General features: G+C 34.1%; 1 protein-coding gene across 1 annotated transcript; it reads left to right on the forward strand.

Moving 5' to 3' along the window:
- Positions 1 to 148: 148 nt before the first annotated feature.
- Ppcdc (phosphopantothenoylcysteine decarboxylase) lies at positions 149 to 8116 on the forward strand. The gene is made up of 2 exons (XM_069828044.1): positions 149 to 929; positions 7651 to 8116. The coding sequence occupies exons 1-2, from the start codon at positions 594 to 596 to the stop codon at positions 7912 to 7914; spliced, it is 600 nt and encodes a 199-aa protein (XP_069684145.1). The 5' UTR covers positions 149 to 593; the 3' UTR covers positions 7915 to 8116.
- Positions 8117 to 25315: the final 17199 nt, after the last annotated feature.

Consider the following 25315-nt stretch of genomic DNA (forward strand, 5'->3'; position numbering starts at 1 on the left):
CACTTTCAAATAATGTTCAATAAAACTGTGTTCCCAAAATACACTATTGTCATACTTTAGGTGGTGATTTCCTAGGATCTACATTATAATGTCTGTATTATTTGCCATACTATTTACAGCTGATCCACGGAGGTAAACAACGTGTGTATTCCTCCATCATGGCAGAATTCTGGTAACGAAATCTTTCTGGCCAATATATTGCCGCAACATATATTTCTGAAATTCTGTATTTATAATAATATTTTCCATTTTAATTTTAGTTTAATTTCTAATGTCAGAATGTCATCTATGACATTTGGTCAAAAGTCATTTACACCTACACCACCAGATAAAGGAAGCTTTCCGCTTGATCATGAGGGTCAGTGTAAGAAGATTATGATAAAGTATATGTTATGTTTACGAGCAAACAAGTACAATAATTCAGAATGTCGTGAAGAAGCAATGGCATATTTGCAATGCCGAATGTCCAACGAGTTAATGGCAAAAGAAGAATGGTCTAAACTTGGATATGGCGATTTAGAAAGTACAGAAGCAGAAACGAATAAATAGTGGCTTAGTGATGGTACAAAGTGCGTTTTCCACTTTTTCTTACAATGGATAGTGCAAGTAATGGTATAGAAAAACACATTCTTGTGGCCTGTACTGGTAGTGTTGCAACTATTAAATTACCAGTACTTTTGAAAACTATATTAGAATCAGGAGATACATTGCCTTGGAATATAAAGTTAAAAGTCATTGTTACTAAACACGCGAAACATTTTTATTCTTCTGAAGATATTCCTACAGAAGTATCGGTTTACTGTGATGAAGATGAATGGACAACTTGGACAAAACGAGGAGACCCAGTTCTTCACATTGAGCTAGCAAAATGGGCCGACATTTGTGTTATTTCACCATTGGATGCAAATACGTTAGCCAAATTAGCTCAGGTAATATATTTACATATATGATATGTAGGCCTAATGGTATAACATGATTAGTTTGTAAGTAGGCCTACATAACAATGCATTAATAATAACTTAGGGTACCTTAATTATTAGCCAATTGGTACGAATGTGCTCTGGCACTGACCACTGTAGTTCGTATTCAATAATATTATATTACATTTTATTGAATACAGAAAAATGAATCAGCTGTATTAGTTTAATTTTTTCCTCGCTCATTTATAGAAACAAAAATTCAAATTCAGTGTTTTTGATAGAATGCCGTAAATAATAAATTACCATATCTATAGTCCCATCATTTTACCCGGCTTGCTTTCTAGTTCCCTCTCAGTCCCCAGACCGATCCAAATTTTTATGCCAAAAATCGGATGAATGAACCAGACCAACTTAGCAACATTATTTTGTAAATTAAAATTATGAACGTGCCCAACATTGCTTATCTTTTCAAAGAAGTTGTTGAAATTGCCCTTGTACTTCGAGATAGATGTAGTAGCATCGTAACAAATTTTTATTTACATGTTTCAACTCTTGCTTGCGAAATTTTGGCTATTTTTTGTCCATGTTATTTTGCAGCTCATCTAATGTTCGCGATTTGATTTATATACTTTGTCCTTTAAAGTACCCCATTAACAAAAATCGCAGGGCATTAGGTCTGAGGATTGAATGGACTACATCCTGCACTAATTACTATTACTAAAGATGTCAGCAATCGCACCAAATGAAGTCGTGCTGAAACACACTATGCATTCGTTCTTCTTAGTCAAATGAGGAAAAAACTGTTCCAGAATTACAGGTATGGACTGGAGCATCGACAGGCAATTGATAATGTGCCTGCAGCCATACTGCTACTGAAAGCAAGGCCAAGTATGGCCCTGTATTACATACATTACACTTTTCCTCTGTTATTGATTGGCCAATGGAGTAAATCCAAGAGCAGCAGCATAAAAAAATTGTTAACATTCAATATTAAGTTCAGTTTGCTAGGCTATACCTATCAATAATGGAAAAGTACCTATGGACTAAAGCAGGGATTCTCAAGGGTGTGCCGCAAAAAAATTACGTTAACAGATAAAGTAGGGTTGTGTATTAAATATTTTTTAAATGTTATTTATTATTCTTAGAAAACTGCAAACATGTAACACAAACTAAAAAATTAAATTTTTTTTTTTCAATAATTTTACACTATCATTACAATTCAGTGGGAAATATGGGCTTGTTTACTTTTGCACAATTGTTCAATGCTGGGAGGAATCGCAGACAAACACACCCGTAATTATTTTTCTACAGAAAGAAGTCACTCTCGTTTATTATTTTTTAATGTGGGTTAGTGCTGAAAATCTCTGTTCACACAGATAACTTATGTTGTTGAAAACTGAAGTAGTATAGATGTGGCATGTTCTGATAACACTGAGAACTCTCTTTTCACTAAAATCCAGAATTGAAGTGGTGTTTCTTTCCTAAATTTGAGTTGCAAAATTCGAACAGCCTGAACTTCAGTGAACACTTCTGTCTCTTCTAATGGTATGTGTCTTGTATCCTCAGTAATAATGACAAAGGGATTGTGAACCCTGTCACATTCGTTCACGTTGAGGAAAGGAAAATATTGTTGCAGTATTCCAAAACAGGAAGATGTTCTAAAATAGCTGTGAGAGTAAATATTTCAAGTTCATTCTTTTCAACTTTTAACTACCACTGTTGAATTTTTCTTACGAACCCATTCATTTTGTCACTTGATATAAGAATATTCTTTTCCTTTCCCTGCATACTAGCATTAAGAATATTCAAATGTCCAAAAATATCAGCTAGATATGCAACTTTGGAACACCATGTTTCGTTGCCTATGAGGGCAGCAGACTGAGATTTTTCTGTGGAAAATATTTCTAATGTCATTTTTAAGTTCATAAAACCTGGAGAAACACGATCATTTAGGAAATAAGATTAAAGATAAAACTTGTATCGGTCATTTACTCTCTTCTCAAGTAAAATAAATCAAGATAATGAATAAAATAACTACAACTGCAGGAAAAGCACTAATAGCTAGTTATAAAGTAGCAGAAATAATTGCCAGGAAAATGCAGCTACATACAGGAGCAGAAACTTTGATTTGACTTGCTTGTAAAGAAATAGTTGAATCCATGTTAGGAGAGGCTGCCGAGAGTGAGATATCAAAAAGTACGTCTATAGTAGGCAGGGTTGCTTCTACATTAGCGATGTGCTGCCATATTCCACACAGCAAAACAGTGTGCCACGAACAAAACAAAGTTTTGAGAAGCCCTGGACTAGAGATTAAGGTTAATTCAGTAACTGGACCTCATTTCTTGTTAGTGACCATGTAGTACTGTTCCTGATTTATCGTAAAACACAATTTCTTTTTATTTGATTCTGTTATATAATTTAGACAATGTTCCGACTAATGTATGCTTTCAATCGTGTTCCAAACTTACTATAGTCGCGACGCTGTTATTCCCGGCGTGACTCCTCCTCTTTGCTTACGTCTTAGGAAGTGAAGGCTATATAAAGTCTAGGTAGGTAGTATCGTTCGCCATTTTTGTTCTTTCGTTGCCGAGCTACCATATGAGGAATCTATTTGCCACACCGTTAAACATCATGTCATAGCTCCTATGATAATAAATCAAACACACTGTAATTCAGCAAATAATTGAGCGGCAAATAATGTCTTCGTGTGCTTTCTGCGAACGCCAACGAAAGAGCCAAAATGGCGGGCGATCATATTAAGTATTTATCGAGCCTTAAGAAATTAATAACGTCTTCATCAGCAAATCACAAGACGCACACGTTTAAATGTAGCCGACCTGCAACGCGATTGGCTGCCGGAAATTAGAGCGATGGGACTATAGTATGATAATTCGGATTTAGCCCTAATGTCTGTGACTAAATTAGGCAGGGTTTTGTAAGAAGATAGATTAGAGACATGCTGACCCACTACCCGTTAATGTAGTCCACTCTTGGTGACAAAGTGAGATATGTTTGATGAGGGGTTGACCCACTGACAAAACGCTATGGATCAAAACTGTGTTCCTAAAAATGATGCCACAATACTGAACCAGTACTGTGAAAAAATTTATAAAGATATTCATGAATATGTTCTATTAGAACCAGTGGTGATATTCAAGAACTTTAACAACTAGTTCTCCCTATATCTAGGTACGTATGTTAAACATATACGGTGTGTCTGTGATATAGATTGGTATTTCTTATTTTTTTATTTTATAGAAATTACACAGGATATTATCTGACAGTTTGAAGTACATCTGAGGTCTGGATGAGGCTTGCAATTTTAAATGTATTTTTAGATCCTTTTGTAATAGCTACATAGTGTCTGAGTGGTTGAATATTATATTCAATTTCTAGGGCAACTCCAGTTGTGAACGAAATTCCTCCATGGAAATGGGTGCTTCCAGAACATAGCATACAAATTCCAGGAAATCATTCCAAAAATGATCCTCCATACATTCTTAAGTTAGAGTCCATGGAACTACTCTGCAATATATATAAGGATCACCAAATTTATACAGATGGATCTCTAAATCCTAATAATGGGACATCAGGAGCAGGGTATTATATTCCAAAACATCAAGAAAGTTGTTTCATACCATGTTCATCCTCCTCCTGACACTGAATTGCTAGCTATTGATGCTGCTCTTCAGTGTGTTACTCAAATTTCTGAAAAATCTATTTGCATACTTACCGACTCCAAGGGGGCTATATTTAATATAATTAAATATGTACCAAACCTATATGCACATAGAATTATTCCTATTCAGAAACAACTAAGCAAACTAAAAGAACTCCAGAAGGAAATAACATTTCAATGGATACCTAGTCATTGTGGTATACCTGGAAACGAGAAAGTCGATAATATTGCAAAACAGGCAAATATTTGCAACCAAGACCTCTTCACGTGATATCTCTATCCAGTGCTTTTGCTTCAGTAAAGTCTCATTTTACAAACCTATGGATCAACAATTGGCTCTCTTCTGACAAAGGAAAAATTTTACAGTCTGTACCAAAGAAACCAAATGACTTGGAAATGTACAAAAACTTGCAAATCAAGCTTTCAGGTATAACTCCCTGTAGAGTTGATTTGAATAATTTTGAAGGAAAAATTGTTCCAGGGCCGGGTATCGAACCCGGGACCTTTGGTTAAACGTACCAACGCTCTACCAACTGAGCTACCTGGGAACTCTACCCGACACCGATCCAACTTTTCCCTCTGTATCCACAGACCTCAAAGTGGGCTGACAACAGTCAAGCAACCAACAATGAGAGCACACTACAGACGTGGACAAATTATTAGCAAAATTGGAGATTTTTATTATATATTTTTACAAACTATGATTCTTCAATTTAGACTACAGTTGACATCTTTGGGTATTTCCAAATTATTAGAAAAATCGAAGATTTTTATTTTATATTTTTACAAAATTTCACTCTTCAATTTAGACTACAATTGATATTTTCGCATATTTACAAATTATTAGCAAAAGTGAAGATTTTTTGTATATATTTTTTACAAAATTCGACTCTTCAATTTGGACTACAGGTGACATTTTGGATATTTCCAAATTATTAACAAAACTGAAGATTTTTATTATATATTTTTACAAAATTTTACTCTTCACTTTAGACTGCAGTTGACATTTTTGCATAATATTTACAAATTATTAGCAAAATTGAAGATTTTATTATATATATTTTTTTTATAAAATTTGACTATTCAATTTAGAATAGCCTACATTTGAAATTTTTGCATATTTCTATCTACTGTAATGATAGAAATATGCAAAGTTGTCAACTGTAGTCTAAATTGAAAAGTCAAATTTTGTAAATAGAATTAATCATAAAAATCGTAAATTTTGTTAATAATTTGTCCACGTCTGTAACTCTGTGTGCCTTAAATTGTGGTTTTGTGTTAACAAACAGTGATGTATATTATGCAAATCAAGCTTTCAGGTATAACTCCCTGTAAAGTTGATTTGAATAATTTTGAAGGAAAAATTGTTCTGGGGCCGGGTTGGTAGAGTTGGTAGAGTGTTGGTACATTTAACCAAAGGTCCTGGGTTCGATACCCGGCCCCGGAACAATTTTTCCTTCAAAATTATTCAAATCAACTTTACAGGGAGTTATACCTGAAAGCTTGATTTGCATAACACACGTCACTGTTCGTTAACAGAAAACCACAATTTAAGTCACATCAGAGTTAGTGTGCTCTCAGTGTTGGTTGCTTGACGGTTGTCAGCCCACTTTGAGGTCTGTGGATACAGAGGGAAAAGTTGGATCGGTGTCGGGTAGAGTTCCTGAGTAGCTCAGTTGGTAGAGCGTTGGTATGTTTAACCAAAGGTCTCGGGTTCGATACCCGGCCCCGGAACAATTTTTCCTTCAAAATTATTAAAATCAACTTTACAGGGAGTTATACCTGAAAGCTTGATTTGCATAATACACGTCACTGTTCGTTAACAAAAAACCACAATTTAAGTCACACAGAGTTAGTGTGCTCTCAACGTTGGTTGCTTGACAGTTGTCAGCCCACTTTGAGGTCTGTGGATATAGAGGGAAAAGTTGGATCGGTGTCGGGTAGAGTTCCTGGGTAGCTCAGTTGGTAGAGCGTTGGTATGTTTAACCAAAGGTCTCGGGTTCGATACCCGGCCCCGGAACAATTTTTCCTTCAAAATTATTAAAATCAACTTTACAGGGAGTTATACCTGAAAGCTTGATTTGCATAATACACGTCACTGTTCGTTAACAAAAAACCACAATTTAAGTCACACAGAGTTAGTGTGCTCTCAACGTTGGTTGCTTGACAGTTGTCAGCCCACTTTGAGGTCTGTGGATACAGAGGGAAAAGTTGGATCGGTGTCGGGTAGAGTTCCTGAGTAGCTCAGTTGGTAGAGCGTTGGTACGTTTAACCAAAGGTCTCGGGTTCGATACCCGGCCCCGGAACAATTTTTCCTTAAAAATTATTCGTACAAAAACTTGCCCAGACATGTTCAAACATTTTTAACAAGAGCCAGAACAGGACACATTGTCATTCATTGTACCGGTACCTACACCGATTTCACATTTCTGATAATCCTACTTGTCTGTGGTATAATAATCATGATGAAGATCTGGAACACATTCTTCTATACTGTCCACAAAAGAAGTAAATTAAAATCATCAGTACCAGTTGCAGAAGACACAGCCCTGCAGTATATATTGACTACACCCCAACTCTGGCTACTAGCAACAGGCATCTATAATGAACACCGATCAAAATACCCCTCATTTCTCGTGAAAAACAACTGAATAGACTACAGTGGACTATATGTTGTCAGCAAACAGCTGGATACATTAAGAAGATTGATAAACATATACGGTGTATGTCCATGGTAATTGCAAAAATTACCTAGAAATAATTTAACAATCGGTACATCTGAACCAGCCGAATATCACCACTGATTAGAACATATAGTATATAATATTAATAAATATACCGCAACATAATAATAATGATAATAGGCTAATAATACACAAAATTAAAAATACTGATAACGTGAATTGTAAACAATTTTAATAATGATCCCCCCTTGGGAAAATTCTGTGTACGCCACTGCTAGGTACCAACTCCTACTAAATGTTTTAACTTGATTATAAAGTTGATAATGAAAAGTGGAATTACTCATGAAAATTGTGCTTTGCTATATAGGGACTATGCGATAACTTGCTGACCTGCGTGGCACGAGCTTGGGACCCGAAAAAGCCACTGTTATTCTGTCCTGCTATGAACACTCAGATGTGGGAGCATCCTGTGACAGCCACTCACATCACAACTCTGAAGACGTGGGGTTATACGGAAGTGCCGTGTATTGCTAAAACTCTCATGTGCGGCGACACAGGTCTTGGAGCCATGGCAGAGGTTCCCACTATTGTTGATACCATTTTTGAAGTACTTGGAGTTGACACCTGTTAAATATCAATAGTTTCTACAGCTATTTTTTTTTCATTCACAAAAAATAAACTTAGTTAATATAACCTTGTTATAAATATATTTAAAAAAAATACAGATGAGTGTACTTTGAAAGGTTGTATTGAATACAATGGAAAAATATGTTTACTTATCTAAAATGTATAAATAAAAATTTGTCAGTATTCAATAAAAATGAATAAAAATCTTTGTCTAATTTTTCTTCACTATTCCGCCATCTTACATTGGAGAACCTGAACTATACCCTTTTTTTATTAATTCTTTAAGGGAACGCACAGGTGAAATTAATAAATCTTACAGTTTTCATTTTTTTTTTCTCAAAGACCAAGGACACTAGAATAAAATTATGTGACACGTTTCCTTATTAAGGTGAAATAAATGGCAGGAATTTTTTTCAACGTGATTTTCTTTAATTTTCGATGTGTGGAACCATTTATATATAAATTAATTAAATTAAATTAATATATAAATGGTTCCACACGTCGAAAATTAAAGAAAATCACGTCGAAAAAAATTCCTTTATTTTCTTTAATTTTCGACGTGTGGAACCATTTATATATTAATTTAATTAATTTATATATAAATGGTTCCACACATCGGAAATTAAAGAAAATCACGTTGAAAAAAATTCCTTTATTTTCTTTAATTTTCGACGTGTGGAACCATTTATATATTAATTTAATTAATTTATATATAAATGGTTCCACAAGTCGGAAATTAAAGAAAATCACGTTGAAAAAAATTCCTGCCCTTTATTGCATATATAAATGGTTCCACACGTCGAAAATTAAAGAAAATCACGTTGAAAAAAATTCCTGCCCTTTATTGCATCTTAATAAGGAAACGTGTCACATAATTTTATTCTGGTGTCCTTGGTCTTTGAGAAAAAAAATGAAAACTGTAAGATTTAGTAATTTCACCTGTGTGTTCCCTTAAATACTGTAGATTTTTAACCCTTACTTGGGGGAGGGGAATATCCATTAAAGAATATTGCAAGCAGTAATAAAGTGTATTCCATATTGTCCTCAAATTCCATCCTCGCCTTCCCATAGTGCAACCTGTTTATAACAAACGGGACTCTGAGGACCAAATCACAGCAGTGTAACTGTTTCATCAAAAATGGAGGAAATGCCATATTTCAGTATGCTGATCTGTCATGGCATGCATAAGCAGCCCCTAAATGGTCGTTGGAGATGTCTGACAATCCTCCTAGCTAAGGCATATGAACCTGCTAACCAATGACAGGTGTAGTCCTCCTCAATATTAAGTCCCCTACTTCAATATTAGGTCCCCTACTTTTTCTAGTCTTTATAAATGATCTTGCCCCCCTTATAAAAGATGTAGGTCATCCCATATTATTTGCAGATGACACAAGTATAGTAATTACAGCCAATAACTCCAACACATTCCAATCTTCAACAGAGGAAATTCTCTTCAAAATATGTGACTGGTTCTCAGTCAATAAATTAGTATTAAATTGTAACAAAACTAACATAATTCAATTTAAATCCTGTCCAAATTCAACCTCGGAAATTTCTAGCGCAATAATTAACAATAGATCCCTATTAGAAACAACAACAACCAAATTTCTTGGCTTAAAAATCGATAATGTGTTAAATTGGAAAAATCATATTAAAGAAATTACCCCCAAACTAAATTCAGCTTGTTTTGCTATAAGATCTATGCAAAAGATAGTAAATATCAATATCTTAAAAACAATATACTTTGCATACTTCCACTCGGTAATGAGTTTTGGAATAATATTCTGGGGAAATTCCACAGATAGTAACAATATATTTCTATTACAAAAAAGAGTAATTACAATAATAGTAGGTGCCAAATCTAGGGAATCGTGTAGGACTATTTTAAAAAAACTACAAATAATGCCCATGGCTTGTCAGTATCTCTTTTCATTAATAGTCTTCCTCGTATGTAATCGTGAAAACTTTGTAACTAATTCAACAGTTCATAGCATAAATACACGTCAAAAAAATGACTTTCATACTCCATCGGAAAGTCTATCGTGCTATCAAAAAGGAGTGCGTTATATGGCAGTAAAAATTTTTAATAGCCTCCCTATCGATATAAAAAATGAAACTCAAAACATAAAATTATTTAGGGCCAAATTAAAGAAGTACCTAATTTCTCACGCCTTCTATTCTGTAGGTGAATTCATGACATTCAATAACACTTCATGAAATTGATACTAAAACTATGTGTTGTACTAGTAGACTATATTGTAAATCTCGTCTGTATATATTTCATCTAGACTGTGACTATAAATTAAGATTTTATAATAGTATTAAGTTTTTTGACTTTTTCCATATTCTAGCTGTAAGCATGTATGAATGCCATGGAATGTTAATAAATACAATACATTACAATATGGTTTGGGGGTTGCATGTAGGTGATGTAATTGCCATAACATAAAAATATGGTGCCTACATTAAAACAATTGAATCGGCTTTTGCAAAAAGGACATACTTTACATTTTTGTCAAAATCGGTTTTTTCATGGAATCTAACTTAATGGATGACCAATGGAATAATAATATGAGTAAATTGTAACATATATCAGTGACATTTGTAGCTAACTTCATGTAACAAGAATATCAAGTTCCAGTTTTAAGTTTCCTACCTGCTATTATGTTTTTCTTGAATATCTCAAAACATTAAATTTGTAACATGTGTCCTTTTTGCAAAAGTCGATTCAATTATACTTTTTGCTACATTAGGCCTACTCTCCTATATTGGACAGCAAGAGAGTTAATGGCTTTATTGCAGGTACAGTGTACTCCTGATTATTCAGGTTAATGGCCAGGAGTTTGGGTGTGAATAATCCAGCTTTTACTGTGGATGCTTGCAAGGATCATGTTTCCAATTAGAAAGAGATTCAGTTTGAGGTCCCCTGAAGCATTTCCACAACACACAATTATATTGTCACTTTTTCTTTTGAAGACTTATTATGTCCAAGAACAGATTTTTTTAATTATTGAGCTAAAATCATGTATGATTAATCTGCAAAACGGAAAATCCATGCACTGATAATCACGAGTATACTGTATCTATAAGCTGATGTAACATAGGTCAAGATCGCCTTATACTGTGCAGTCACAGTCATCTACACTAGAAATCACCTACTGAAGCTACTGAGGAAATGGGCACAACACTGCAGCACTTGGTCTGCAGACATTCCATCTGTGTGTTGTTTATAGGATATACCTGAAAACTTAGTAATACCAACCATGCAATGTTACAAAATACCATTCACATTTCAGATGAAGAGCAACTGATGTCCACAGACAACATGGCAACTGAAAAGTAAAGTGATTTGTATTCGGAGAAAAAGCCTCCCAAAAAATAATAAATAACACTGTTATTGGTGTTATCTGCAGGAACTGGATATACCACTTTGCTGCCTTTAGGTCAAACAAGGCCTGCTATTCTCTATTATGCTTTTAAAAATTAAGAATTAAAGTTTATACCACTACTGAGGTGCTCAGTTTTTCCCCCTTTACATTTGGAAATAGTGCACTGGTGTCCATTTCATATATATTTTTTTTCTCTGTAAGAATGATTCTTCATTTTCATATCTATTGGGGTACCTAGTAATGCCTTCTACCTATCTCTCCACCATGAAATGTACCAGAAGATGGTCATGAACTACTGAACAAGGAACTTGTAGTTCTGTATTATAGCCTGTGTAGTTGTCTTATGTGGGGGACCTGGGAAATGACTCAAGTACAGTCCGGGTCAGCTTACTTCATACCCTAAGGGTGAAACCTAATCATTTTTCCCCCATTACTGCATATGCTAGTGGATTGTGGTGATTTTCTAGTTTGCAGGTTGAATTTTCTTTTGCCAACTTCTTTTCGAATTTCGATACTGACAAATACTACAAATGGTAGTGATTTTGTAACTGGTATGTTGGCAGGTGAGACAAATATCGACAATATCTGTCGGTACTGGAGTTCCATGAAATTAAAATTGTACTAGATTTCTGAGCCGGTTACTGGAAGCTAGTGAAATTTGAACATACTAATAATTAATTAATATCAGTATTAATATTAATTCATAATAGTTATTTTATGTATTGTGTTGTGGTTATAATTCAAGATTATAGTCAGGTAAGTTTTCGGAGTTAGTATTAATAATTTCATGTGGTGAAACAAAATACAGTTTTAGGTTAGGTCTCGTGAGTCATTCGTTTGGTCAAACGAATTTCGTATTGCTAGACAAAATACTTGACATAATGATCCCTTTCCCATATAGTTTGCCTATGAAAATATGTTACAAATTATTGAATTATTTAGAATAACCTTCCAACAAAGTACAGTAAGTAAATAAGTCATTTAGTATGTAGGATCATGTGATCTGGTAACAGTTGGCAACACTGACAAGACGGCAATAGTTGCTGTTCAGGAACTGTTCTTATGTGACCCTCACTATACCTTATGCACAGTCACTTCAGTCATGCACTTCTTAGGGTGTTTCCCAGTTTGTGAAACTAAACTTCCCATCTCTTTTAGAGTATTGTCCCACTGATAAATTATTTGAGGTGTCGGAGGATTCACATTCCATTTCCTTCATGCCACTAATTTCAGTTCTCCCAACCACAGCACACACTGCACTTTATGTTGCGGCATCCACATTTCGACTGATGGAAAAGCTGTTCTTATGTCATTTCTGTATTTGCCTGACTAGGTGATTCAACGCACTGATGACCTAGAAAGTGTGACAAAACAAGTCTATGAATTATTATCTGTCTACTAAGTTTTACCTTGACAAAATATAAAGAATAGTTATGGCATTATAACTCATTATTTATGTACACTTCTAGTCCAGAGTAGAGTTACCATGAGAAGAAATTCTATAGGAGGACATGGAATCTAAAATAAGAGGGCATTACTGATAAAAGGAAGACTTTTAAAAAATGCTATGAACAAAATTAAAGATTAAAAACAATGGCTCACCTTAGTTCTCTCACTAGTTGCTGGATCAGTTACATCTGCACTCTACTTATCGGTGGAGCCCACTGTGTGCACAAGAGCCTGAAGGGACAAACATATCTTGTAACAAATAACTATGGAACTGTTCACAGGACATGTCCTTGAAATTATATTTCACTATGATGATACCTCTGACTGTCTCCGTTAGCATGAGATTTCGTTCTTTTGTCCATTGAGCAGATATTAGGGTAAATACTCTCTCAACACTTCCATTGTGACTTGGGATAAATAAATAGAATTGACATATTTTTAAGAGTTCTGAGAAAGTTTCAGTGCTCGCAGAACTATTGGAATTGAAGAATTTGCACCATTGTTTATCTAAACTTAAATCTTTGTTCTAATTAACTTGATTGGCATATCTTTGTACATTGCAGAATAAAATTGATAAAATAGCTTAGAATCATGAATAGTGACGTCTTTAGAGTGTAAGAATTCAATGCATGTCAACATATTTTATGTGCTCCAGCTTCAAGCATTGAAAGCAGTTAAATTCTTTCATAGATTTTCACCGTTTGCTTAGATATTTTATGCATAATACCGCACATTATTCAATATTCATATTAATTCTAATTGAAATGTGAAATGTCAGACATTTCAAATTTTTTTTAAATGCCTGGCAAATAGGATAAAATGATTAAAAAAGAGGACATGTCCTTCTTTTGCCGGACAGATGGTAACCCTAGTCCAGAGACATAGTATAATATAAAAAGAAAAATCTTAAATTTCGGTGTTATTTCGCATTTAAAAAACACCACTTTTTGACTTTCGTCGTGCAAAATACATTAATGAATATTCCTACAAAGACTAGAGGTCTTTATCATCAAGGGAATCTTAAGGATCTCTGTGTATTTTAATAATATTTGTAGTTTTCTAGCAGTACTTACCTGTTGTGTAGAGAAGTTAATGTAACAGACTACATATTTTGTGTGAATAATATAAATTAATAGGCACCTCAAAACATTTAGGTTCTTTCTATTAAATATTTAACAACAAAATCACTCGAAATACGGTTTGAATATTAGATTCAAAATTCTGTACTGATATAGAGTCTTGAATATTAAATTCAAAAATTTTTACATAAATATCAGTACAAAACAGATTATGTTTTAATCACGTAAAATTTTTAAGAAAATTCCACTACCTAATCGTAAATCCAGCTAACTTCAATCACTGCTACATTTGCCAACAGTATGCACTGATCTTAGCTTCACCAAAGCTTATTGTATTAACTCACGCACATATTTAATACTCTAGCAAATATATCTTTTGGACATGTTAATTAAAATTTCGTAAAAGAAAAATAATCTTGAAAAACACTGAGTCCTATAGTTCTGAAACATGTCATCCACTTTCGATGTTTTTTTTTTTTTTTTTTCAAATCAAGAAAAACATTTCCCCCATTTTTTAATGTTAAAATAAGAATTTTTTCATCCTATAAAATAAATATTTTATAGTAAATGGGTCAGGAATATAAGCTCAATAGGTTATTTTGTTCAGAAAGGTTTTTATTTAAACGTTAAAATTGGAGAAGGCAAGTTCTGGAACTATACTTGGAGAAGGCAAGTTTTGGAAACAACAGTGTTGGATAAGGCATGATTTAGAAAAACAAAAATCTTCAATGTAAATTAAATTTTGTAGTAGAAGATTTAAAATCAAAAGTTATACATTGTTAATGAAGTTGTTCAAGGTCAATGATTACTAAAAAAATTAAAAATATTCTCATAATGAAAAAGTTTTCAAATGTTCAACATAATGAACTGATTCAGTCACCACAACAGTCAACAACTGATTCAACATTCTGGGCTTCATCAGCACGATTTGCATTCAAGAGGTTCATGTAGAAAGATAATTCGGCCTGATTTTTCCATCCATCGTCAAAATGTTTTGTTAGAAGGTTGTTAACATCATTTAATTTTGCTTCTTTAATGATGTTCCTTTTGCAAATAACTTGAGGCTCAATACAAAAAAAATGTTGTACCCCTTTTTAACAACACTTGTATGGAGTATGCAAGTTATGGAACACACTTTTGGAGGATAAGACATATTTTGGAACATCAACCATATTTCTCCTATTAAATTGAGTTGGAGAAGAATTTTTTTTGGAACATCATTTTGTGACAGTATATTGTGTATTCATCATAGACTGCAATAGTGTACTTACCTGAATTTTTTATTTTTCGGGATAAGACACGTTTTGGAACTATAGGACTGGATTTTCGAATAAATTCGATATTTTGATCTGAAAGGGCTTGAAACATAAAATGTTTGTTTTTACCAGCTGAAAAACCGTATTTCGCGAATCCGTGGTTTGCAAAAGCTAGGTATCTCTATTACGGCATACCAACTGAAAGCTGGTCAAAATTAAAGTTCTCAAACAGTTTGTTTAATAATTAGACTAGACGGCATTTCGGAAGGCGGTTAGCTTCTATATGCGCCGTAGCATTTCTGGTATGTGACGTCACAAGCTTGTACAGTAGAACCAATCAGAATCAGTCTATTACAAGCACTTCCCGAGTTCATTTGTTCACATGCGAGTGTTTCAATACATTGAATAAGTAAAACTAACATTAACTGTGTGTATGTAAGGTAAATAAATGGAAGAAGAAACTGTAAAAAGACAAGTATTACACAAGCAGGCGCGGAAAATAGTGTTTAAGGTGTATCATTATTTTAAAAACTTAAACGAGCAGAACACTGCCGGCCATCTTGATGCTGGCAGCAATGTTGCCAACATGCAAGAAACGACTGCAGAAGCATATGGTGTGGGATTGAGAACCGTGCAAAGAATATTGTTAGTGAAGGAAAGAGGGTTTGTTTGGTGTCATGCTTACAGTAATCAACGGCTAAGGTCATTATTGTCATTTGATAATTTAAATTCTCTCCTGCGCTATTTGTATTGCACGTGCGCGTGAAGTACGATGTGGTAATGTTGTACGCTGCCTTGCTCTCTCTATCTGTCTCTCTCGACGCAAACGCTAGCAGACAACAGCTTTCCGAATTGGCGTCGACTCTAGGCACAATTTATAGAAGCTTGTTGTTAAGGTTTTCAGTTTATCAGTATTATTTCAACAGAATCAGTATAAACAGGAAGGGAGTTTATAAATAAAGTGACAAAGAGAAAGGGAGAAAACAACAAAGTTCAGACTGAGCCTACATGGAACCAGTATGTTATTATTTTTACAAACAATGTTATTAACTACAAAGTATCACCTCAGTCTTACAGTTACCGGTACTTATATAGCAGTATAATATTTTACACATCATCACGATGACTGAATAAATGATTTACCATTGAGAAAAGTTTTTGATTCACTTTGCAGAAATGGATTGATGGCATGCAGCAAAAAACACGTTAAGAAAATACGCTTTCAGTTTTAAATTGCACAGAATTGAACCTTTTAGTAAACCATTATCATGATGCATTACTTGCTGATGGCAGCAACAACAATATAGAGCTATCCCTTATAGTTGGTACCAAATAAGGGAAACAAATACCAGGCTGTGAAACTGCGATCCAAATAGCTTTCTGGATGCCAGGCTATACTCAGACCTATTATCATGATTCAAAATCATCTTCAGGTGTTACCTCCATAACAATGGAATGGAAAGCACAAACAGTGCCAGTTCAAAATGGGAACAACTTAAAATGTAAAGTTTTGAGATAACTACATTTTAAAATTTTATGTTGCTGTGAAAAACCCAATTAATATCACTCTAATTAGAACTTCTAGTATATATGAAACATCATTAACAGAATTTGGAGTAATTTCAATGATCCTTGGATTTTTCACAGCAATATGAAACAATAAAATTTAGTTTAGTTTAGTTTAAACTTTGGAGAGTATCTGTCATGTTAGGTTACATTATTTTTTGTGACAACTGAGGGAGAAGTTTTATTTTTTGTTTAAGAAATATATTGGTACACCAAAAAGGGCACTCCTTACATAAAATCAATGAACAGTGTTGCCAGAAAGTTTAGGGATACCTTATAATTCTTATAAAATGTTGCCCTGGCCTTAAATTACACTGAACAACAAGAATTTTGCTTCGACTTAAAGCAATGTGTCTCTTACGGTTTGGTGTGCGCTGAATCCGAAAATGCATCTCTCTTCTTCGTATCACGTAAGGTTTTTAAGATATACTATGATTTCACTTTTCCATAAGCGCTCTTCCAGGAAACATCTGGTGCCGGTTGAGGGTTGTAAACCAAAACGAAAGCTAATGCATTTTATGAGTTTATGACCTATTGCCAGTTTCTTATGGTTGCTGACATGTTCTTTTATACTTCTAATAAATAAACAGATATTAGTCCTTTCCAATCAGTAAATTTCACAACAGTTCAAAGTGAGGTATACACAATGAAGAAGTAAGGTGTGGTTTTCAGTATTTTAAAGGAAAGTTTACCAGTTTGAGTGAAGGAAAATTAAAAGAGGGTATTTTCATCAGTCCATAAATTCGGAAAGTTTTAGCTGACTCTTTGTTTGAGGAAAAACTTTCTGTTACAGAAAAAAATGGCATAGCGTGCTTTCAGAGATGTTTGCTCAAATTTTCTAGGAAATTCTATGCCAGACAACTACATCGAATTTGTGGAAACTATGTTAAGTGCATGTGAGAAAATGGGGCGTAATATAGCTCTCAAAATTCACTTTTTACATTCTCATTCGGATTTCTTTCCTCCTAACCTTGGAGCGGTAAGCGACGAGCATGGGGAAAGATTTAATTAAAAAATATCTGAAATGAAATGGAGATATAAAGGAAGATCATCATCCAACATGCCTGCAGACTATTGTTGGTTCCTTGTAAAATACAGATCTGGGTCTAGTTATAAACAGAAGTAATCCAGAATATTCTTTTAAATGGTAAATTCAAATTCCGAGATTTTTTTCATTATACATATGAAATATTTTTATTGTTTTTTTTTTTTTTTGTTTTCAACTATGTAACATCATTTTTGTATCCAGTACACATTTTTCAAGCATTATGAGGCATTTTGAATCCCTAGTCAGTGTAATTTTATCAGTAGCAATGAAAAAAATATAAAAATAAAAAGTTTTTTTTTTATAAAAAATTCAATTCACTTTCCCCGGAAAATGGTACGTGATTGGACAATTTGGATTTTAAATTTAGATTTAGGGCACACATATTAATAATATTCACCTATTTTTATTTCGGAGCAAGACAAAAAGCAAACATTTGTTGTTCAGTGTAGAGAAAGTAACAATGTTTTTAACTGTTGATCAACAATAGGAAAGACTAATTTTTTAGTGTAATTTCGGTATTTGTATGATTGTTAGTCCTTATAGAGAATTTATAAGTTTTCCAAACAAAATAAAAAATCTTACATTTTCGTATTAAAATTGAAAATGAACAAGTAACTAATTGGTGCACAATTCTCAACTGTTGCTGGATGATGTAGGATAATATTACTCTTAAATTAATAAAGATCAAATATTTGTAAAAAAATGTCATAGTGAATGTCCTAGCAGTTTCTAAGATTTGAAGTCTTTAAAAAAATGGGGAAATTTTGTTATTGGTCGGTTCATCTATAACTGCTGAATGGAGGCAGTTATAGCTATGAGGTTTGCACAGTTGTGTCCCCCCTATCACTGTAATCCCAAGGAATGCTCCTGACCGTAGAGGTAGAGGGTGAAATTTCTTTCCTGCACTCATGTGCACTGACCCTCAGTACATTCATAGCAACATATTTCTTAATCATGCTTCTAAAACATTAAAGTTTTCGCAAGTTATATGGAATTTTTTAGTCATTTCCGATCCGAGAAAATGTTACAAACGGGATTTGGAAGTGTTACAAGAGGGTAAAATTATGCAGAATTATATATGAAATTTCCAGGGACCGTATAAAAAGAGTGTAATGAACGGGATAGCATTATAAGTAGGAGCGTATTAACGAAGTTGTGCTGTATTTAGGAATACTTTTTACAAAGGATGGCACAAGTGAGAAGGAAATTACAAATAAACAAAGAAATTAAAGCGAAGAATACAAAATGTTGTGTTAATTTCATCCTTTGGAATGATAAAAAATTACAAAAGAAACCTAATAGAGAATTTATAATTTTGGAAAACGTATTATATGTCTTTCACATGTTAAATTTTATGTCACCTTGTTAATATGTTTCGGTCTGCTATTGGCCATCATCAGAACTGGTTGGTGCTGGTCTTGGCGCCTTTTGTTTTGCTTCCTGTGGGGGTGTGTTTGTGTAGTGTAATGTGGAGTCAAAGAGTGTGTGTGTTCTAAAATTGAGTTGTGTGTTGAGAATTTCATTTGGATGTGTTTTTGTTTGTTTGTATTTCGTATTGTTCTAGTGTGTTTAGTTTCTGGCTTTTTGGTTGGATGTGTAGAATTTCCATGTCTGTGTTGATGAAACAAAACAAAAGGCGCCAAGACCAGCAACAACCAGTTCTGATGATGGCCAATAGCAGGTCGAAACATGGTAACAAGGTAACATAAAATTTAACACGCGAAAGACATATATTATGTTTTCCAAACTGATATAGTGTTAAAAGTTGTGTAATCAAGATGTATAATTTATAATTCCTTGGTTAAACCGATATGATTATATATATATATATATATATATATATATATATATATATATATATATATAGCAGAAACTTTGGAATTCAACACAAGGAGTACATTAAGACTATGTACCTTAGAAATGGATTACTGTACACGCAGTATGGATATTTGTCGAACTCAAAAAATTAGGAATGTGTGTATTGAAGAAGACATGGGTATTACACGACTTACACGATATATTGATTGAAGAAACTCAACTGAGATGGTATGGCCACATAAAGAGAATGAGAGATGAAAGGTGGTGTAATAGAATGCAGAGTTGGATACCGTACTTTAACAACGAAGGAAGAGAGAATGTCTGAGACATAACTGGAAGCAAGACATCCAGGAGGCAATGTTATCCAGAGGTTTGAAGGACGGAAACTGAGAAAGAAAGAGTTACTAGAAATTGGGAATTAACAAATGGTGACAGCTGTAAACAAACCAATTTATCATCATCATCAAGACAGGCAAGGTATGGGCAAGAACAAGTTATTTAAGAATACGTGCTAACCACGCGATACCTCCATTCTGATTGGATGATCGTCCACCTCTGCTTCGGCATGTGGCCGTGAGGCCAACGGTCGGCTGGTCAGTCTTGGCCCTTCGTGGGCTATAACGCCACGGATTATTATTTATTTCGTATAGACTGCTGTTTCGAAATATTCATGCCTCTCCAAGAAGCTTTTCTTTACAAAAGGTACGCAATAAATGAACAATGGTAGCTAAAACAAAAAACGAGTTAAATATTCCCGTTTGACAGCTACTGGGAATCAGCCAATATTTGAAATAAACAGTCTAGTCCTTCTTCAGACTGCTTGATGAAAATGAAAGAGCTACCTGCACCATAACAAACCACCTGGAGGGGGCCAAGGATCTCAGAAGTTACGAATGATAAACATGGTTGTAAAAGTACTGAACTCAATTTACGAAAAAGTACAGTCTTAAGAAGAGAAAAAGTTGCAAGATAATACTTTCCAACATTTAATCTGGGGGGAAAGAAAATTCTGAGCATATAGGCAATTTCTAAAAATACAGGGATTTATTTTGTAAACAAGAAAGGGAAAAATAAATTATATCAAATCTCATTCATTCAGAATACATGAACTCTAGTAAGAGATGTAACTCAGTGCCCTGTTTCATGTAACAATTATTTTCAGAAATTCTTAAATTACTGATTTACGTGAAAAGTTATAAGTAGGGGGCGGATTTTGATGAAAAGTCATCTTATTTTTCACATTAGGACATGCCTATTAATATAGAAATCCTTTCTATGTTAATATCAACATAAAAAATTAATTTCTTATATTGCATTTTTTTAGGTTTCTGAACTAATAGGCCATTTTTACATTTCTTCTGAATCTTTTGGTTATTTTTAATATTTTGAAGAATTTTTAGATCATTTTGAATGTATTTTACTTCCTTCTTTACATATAGGCCTGTTAAATCTTTTTCTAAGCAAACAGATCAGTAGTAGGCCTGCTAGTAATTACCTACTGAATAAGTGAATAACAGTGAAGTTTGAATTTTATAGTTTGGAACAGACTCTAAAGTCCATCCCTCATTTCACTGAAGGCTTCACTTCACACAACAGAATAATATAAAATGCTTGATAACAGCTTAGTTTAATTGAGGGCTTTCACTGTTCTTTTGTCGGTACGAGGGTATCTTTAGAACTTATGTTGTTTGGAAGGGGGGTAACTTTCACCGTTTCCTAGATAATAAGATGTCATGTCCCCAATATGGTTCGGAAGGGATATACCGGTACTATAGTAGACAATATTTTTAACACGAAGATTGCAAGAATGCACGCTGTGCCCACAATTTTTTTTTTTGTCATTTACACTCCCTCATCTGGAAGATCTGGTAACAAAAGTGAAAAGCGGAAGGGAGAGGAGACGGAGAATGAAAGCACTGACATGGACCACCCCGATTGAAACACATTATAAAGCCTCATTAAAATTTATAGTTTTCCCTTAAAACTTTCATTTTGTTGCATGCCCTTTTTTCTTTATCTTAGTCAAAGTGCCTCCTCTCCGACATTTGCACGGCAGTCATTGAAACAAGGTGACTAATTTTTAAGAAGTTGTGGTGTGAGTACGGTGAATAATATTTAAATGTCATTTTCTTTTAATTTCATGTCATTTTTCCATTATTTTAAGGGCATTTTATTGATCATTTAAATAGATTTTTAGGTTATCAACATCCTCCCTCTAGTTATAAGAGACTGTCTGCAAATCTGGAATGTAGGTGGATACCTACATAAGCTGTCTATTAGCTATACTGTTTCCAGCGATAATTTAGTGTCTGATCAACCAAAATTTCATTTAATCCTAGAATAAGAAAGATAACCAATAAGTAGTCCTAAGATCAATGAAATAGGTCTGAGATATATAAATATCACACATTTCTTGGCATCCAGACTGTCCTCGATCTTTCATCACTGCCTCGTATATGAGCTACTAATATACTGCACTACAGAGTTTTATCTTCACTACAATATGATATACAAAACATTTAAAAAATGTACAATATGGTGCTGTGTTCCTGTCTTGTAAAACACTGAATATTCTTGCCTCAATTCACACTGTTGTAGGAAATATATCTACAATTCTTTGTACAAAGAAACAAGAGTCCAGTTTATGCCTAAGTGAGGAGAGGTGCTTCTTCCTTACACATCCCAACCAAGACTAATTACATGTGAGTTTATTCAACGTGTCAGAATATAGAAAGATATTCTCATGTCTTAAATCATTAAACTACTACTAGTTCATGGGAATATGCACCAACATTCTCATATACCAACAATCCATTTAACACTAACAAGGCTCTTGAGAGTATGTGACAGTAACAGTTATGCTGCAGGTAGAAACAAAAGAGTAAACTATTCCAGTAACAATGATCACAGTGTATGTTGAGTGAGGAATCAGAGCTCCTTTAGTCCAGTGATTCTCAACCTGGAAAGTGTGAAAGATGTTAAAGGTTAAGGGGGTATGAAGTCATACAAAAATTTATATAAATCCCAAACGAAAACTTAAAAAAATTAAATGACTTACGAAAACTTATACAGTCGAATCTCTTTACAAAAAGAAGAAGAAAGTTAGCTTCCCTTATGAAAAGGTTGCCGATTTGACAAAGCGTATTACATATAATTTGGAAACAGACCTAAAAGGTAAAATGATATGCATTTGAAACGATGAGGGAATCAAATATACAAAATGTCATAAAAATTTACACCTAAGTAGCGTTTGTACTCATTTACAGTTAAGAAAGGGGGAAAAAAATATCATCAGATAGGTTAGAATGATATGAATGCCAAATACCGCGAGAAAAATAATAGTACGGATTTACGTATTGGCATTGATATCTAAACCAATCAACAGCCATCAGTTAAGATAACTTGAAATTTCCATTATCACTCCCATACAAATGATTTCTCAATATCTGAACTGATATGATAAACCATGTTGCAACGGTAAACTTTATTTCTTGTACAGTAGAACCCCGATTATCCATCACTCTATTAACCGACTGGTGAATTATCCATCCGTCTATCTCTCATTTTTTTTGTACAAAAATATATGAAGTATTGTACATTATATTAGCACGTTATTTTTTCTAAAGAATTGTTCTACTGTTCAAATTGTCGTACTGTATAACTCCTACATAAAATGTCTTCTATGGACGTCAAAAGAAATCTTGTTGTGCTAAGTATCGAAAAAAAAACTGTAAATAATTGAGTGATTTGGGGAACGAGAAACCGTGGCTCATCTCACATCAGAATACAAGATTGGAGTGTATAAAGTATGTAGGGTCTAAATCTACAACATGAGACCCCACTATTTATATATTTCCACAGACAGCCAATACAAGGAGTTCCCTTGGCCCTTAAAACCCCTTCATTGACAATCAAACTTAAATTAGTAAACTTCTGATCTATTACCTAGCATGTTAAATGCAAGACAATGGAGGAAATTACGAAAGTGTTAATATTATTCACTAAATTTATAAAAATCTTTTATGGTATGGATTACCCGATTTTTTTTATTAACCATTCAGCCCACCCCCTTCATTACTATGGATAATAGATTTTTTATTTTATTAGGTTATTTTACGATGCTTTATCAACATCTCAGGTTATTTAGCGTCTGAATGATATGAAGGTGATAAATGCCGGTGACATGAGTCCGGGGTCCAACACCGAAATTTACCCAGCATGGATAATAGAGGTTCTACTGTATTTTACATAACATGTTTCATCCATCATTACAGCAATGGCCAAATTTTGGAGAAATCCCGATGGATCAATAAACACATAATATATATTTTTTAAATTTAGTTGGTTTTCATGTCCAACATTATTTCACTTTTCACTTGGTATCACCCACTTAAACATGTTTTCCCGTTATTTCCTCTAATCCTACCCTATTTCATAATTCTATTGACTGATCTTAGCATTCTGTACAAGGAATGTGTTACAATAGAACTCTACCTGCTTCAAGGGTGTGTAACCCTTAACAGGATTTGCTTTTGTAGTTCTTGCCACTGGCGCCTTTCACTGTCGAGTGTTAGTTGTTAATGACAGCAGGTGTAAGACGAAAACAAATCAGGTTGGAGACTAAATTAGCTACATTTAGTGATTCCGACAGGGAACTGTAGCAGATTGAAGTAGTTAAAAAGTATGGATTTACGCAGTGAACACTTGTAACATGCATAAAGAAACTAAAGGAAATAGAGAATAGTGTCGCAAGTGGTAAAATTAATCCTGAATGTAAGCATTTAAAAACTGCATCAACAGAAGACATTGACACAGCTACTTTGAAGTGGTTCAATGAAATGAGGGCACTTAACATTCCTGTAACAGGCCCTGGTGTGTCTCAAAAAGTGCTTAATTTTGCCAGTGTACTTGGTGACTCGAACTTCAAAGCAAGCAAAGATTGGCTAGAATGCTTTAAAGACAGACAGACATAGGATTACATTAAAATGGTAGCCAAAGAAGGAAAATCAGTTAAACGAGTGTTGTCTGACTTCTTTTCCTATTGTGGATATGCATCTTCAGCTGTCTTACATGTCGTACCAACATAACTTACGAGACAATACGAACGTTTCACGCTAGTTTGCTATGTTCCAGTGGGATAGAAATTCGGCCATTTTCACACCTCAGGGAAGTTTGCAGAGGTAAGAAAATGGAGTGTTATCAAGGTTAGGATAGTTTAGACTTTTATTATGTCTTACGTACTTATCTGTGACAGGTTAGGTTACGGTAGTTTAGGGTTTTGTTTTGCCTTGTATAGGCAAATCTATGACAGGTTAGGTTAGTTTAGGATTTTAGTGACAGGTTAGGTTAGGTTAGGTTAGTTTAGGATTTTAGTGACAGGTTAGGTTAGGTTAGTTTAGGCTTTTATTATGCTTTGCATATACGAAACTGACAGATTGGGCTAGGATAGTTTAGGCTTTTGTTATGCCTTGTATAGGCGAATCTGTGACAAGTTAGGTTAGGTTAATTTAGGATTTTAGTGACAGGTTAGGTTAGATTAGTTTAGGATTTTAGTGACAGGTTAGGTTAGGTTAGTTTAGGCTTTTGTTATGCTTTGCATATACGAAACTGACAGATTAGGTTAGGATAGTTTAGGCTTTTGTTATGCCTTGTATAGGCGAATCTGTGACAAGCTAGGTTAGGTTAATTTAGGATTTTAGTGACAGGTTAGGTTAGATTAGTTTAGGATTTTAGTGACAGGTTAGGTTAGGTTAGGTTAGTTTAGGCTTTTATTATGCTTTGCATATACGAAACTGACAGA

Source organism: Periplaneta americana, chromosome 6, assembly GCF_040183065.1.
Source record: "Periplaneta americana isolate PAMFEO1 chromosome 6, P.americana_PAMFEO1_priV1, whole genome shotgun sequence".
NCBI classification, from domain to species: Eukaryota; Metazoa; Arthropoda; class Insecta; order Blattodea; family Blattidae; genus Periplaneta; species Periplaneta americana.